Genomic DNA, 810 nt, shown 5'->3' on the forward strand with positions numbered 1-810 from the left:
GCGCTTTACCTTTAGTTCCGCACTGTCCGCCATCTTGCGAGGCCGCGCGCAGGCGCAGTGAACCCCGCCGGGACACCGCCCCCCCCCTCTCCGCCGCCCCGCCCGCTCCCGGCGCGCAGCGTTTGAATCGCGGCGCCATTTTGTGCCTCCTCCTCGGGCGGGGGTTCCCCTCCTGGTCCCCACCGCCGGTTCTCGCGACCCTCAGCAGCGACCCTCAGCCCACAGCCCCGGTCCCTCCGCGGGGCCCCCCAAGCCGCCCCGGTGGCCCCGCGTTGCCGCCGCCGCCGCCCTGCCCGCAAAGTTTCCCCCCTTCCCAGCGCGGCCCCCGCGGGTCGCTCCGTGAGGGGAGCGGGCGGCGCCCCCTGCGGGACCCGCGCCCCGGGACACCCCGGAGCGCCGGAGGGGAGCGGTGGGTCCCCGTCGATGTAGTAAATAAATTAAGTTGATTAAAATCGGAATTTGCAGCTCTGCTTCCTGCTGCATAATCCGCGGGTTTAAGTGGTTTAGGAGCGGAACGGCACGGGACGGGGCTGGGGTCCCTCAGCGGCGGTGAGGAACCCTCAGGCTCCTGGTGTGCACAAGCAGGGAATGATGAGTTTTATAAATAATAAGTTTTATTCTCCTGGGCTTCTGCAGAAAAGTTCAGGGAATCATCACGAGCTTGCCCGGGTTTTCCTCTTAGGGAGGAACAGAAATACAGGTGTTCTTGGGAGGCCTGAGGAGTTGGAGCAGAGCCTTGAGGTGCAAACTTGACCATTTCACGTCATTTTCGAGTAAAATGTGGGTTATTCCAACAGCAGACCAGGTAAT

At 63.5% G+C, this 810-nt stretch overlaps 1 protein-coding gene across 2 annotated transcripts in view; it reads right to left on the reverse strand.

Moving 5' to 3' along the window:
* Positions 1-41, reverse strand: part of PIAS1 (protein inhibitor of activated STAT 1) — a 54,742-nt gene extending 54,701 nt beyond the window's left edge. For both annotated transcript variants that reach the window (XM_027644263.1, XM_027644262.1), the window contains exon 1: positions 10-41. In XM_027644263.1, the coding sequence (XP_027500064.1) occupies positions 10-33 (24 nt within the window). In that variant the 5' untranslated portion in view covers positions 34-41. The remainder of the gene's footprint in view (positions 1-9) is intronic.
* Positions 42-810: the final 769 nt, after the last annotated feature.

Source organism: Corapipo altera, unplaced genomic scaffold, assembly GCF_003945725.1.
Source record: "Corapipo altera isolate COAL_440 unplaced genomic scaffold, ASM394572v1 50, whole genome shotgun sequence".
In the NCBI taxonomy this organism is placed as follows: Eukaryota; Metazoa; Chordata; class Aves; order Passeriformes; family Pipridae; genus Corapipo; species Corapipo altera.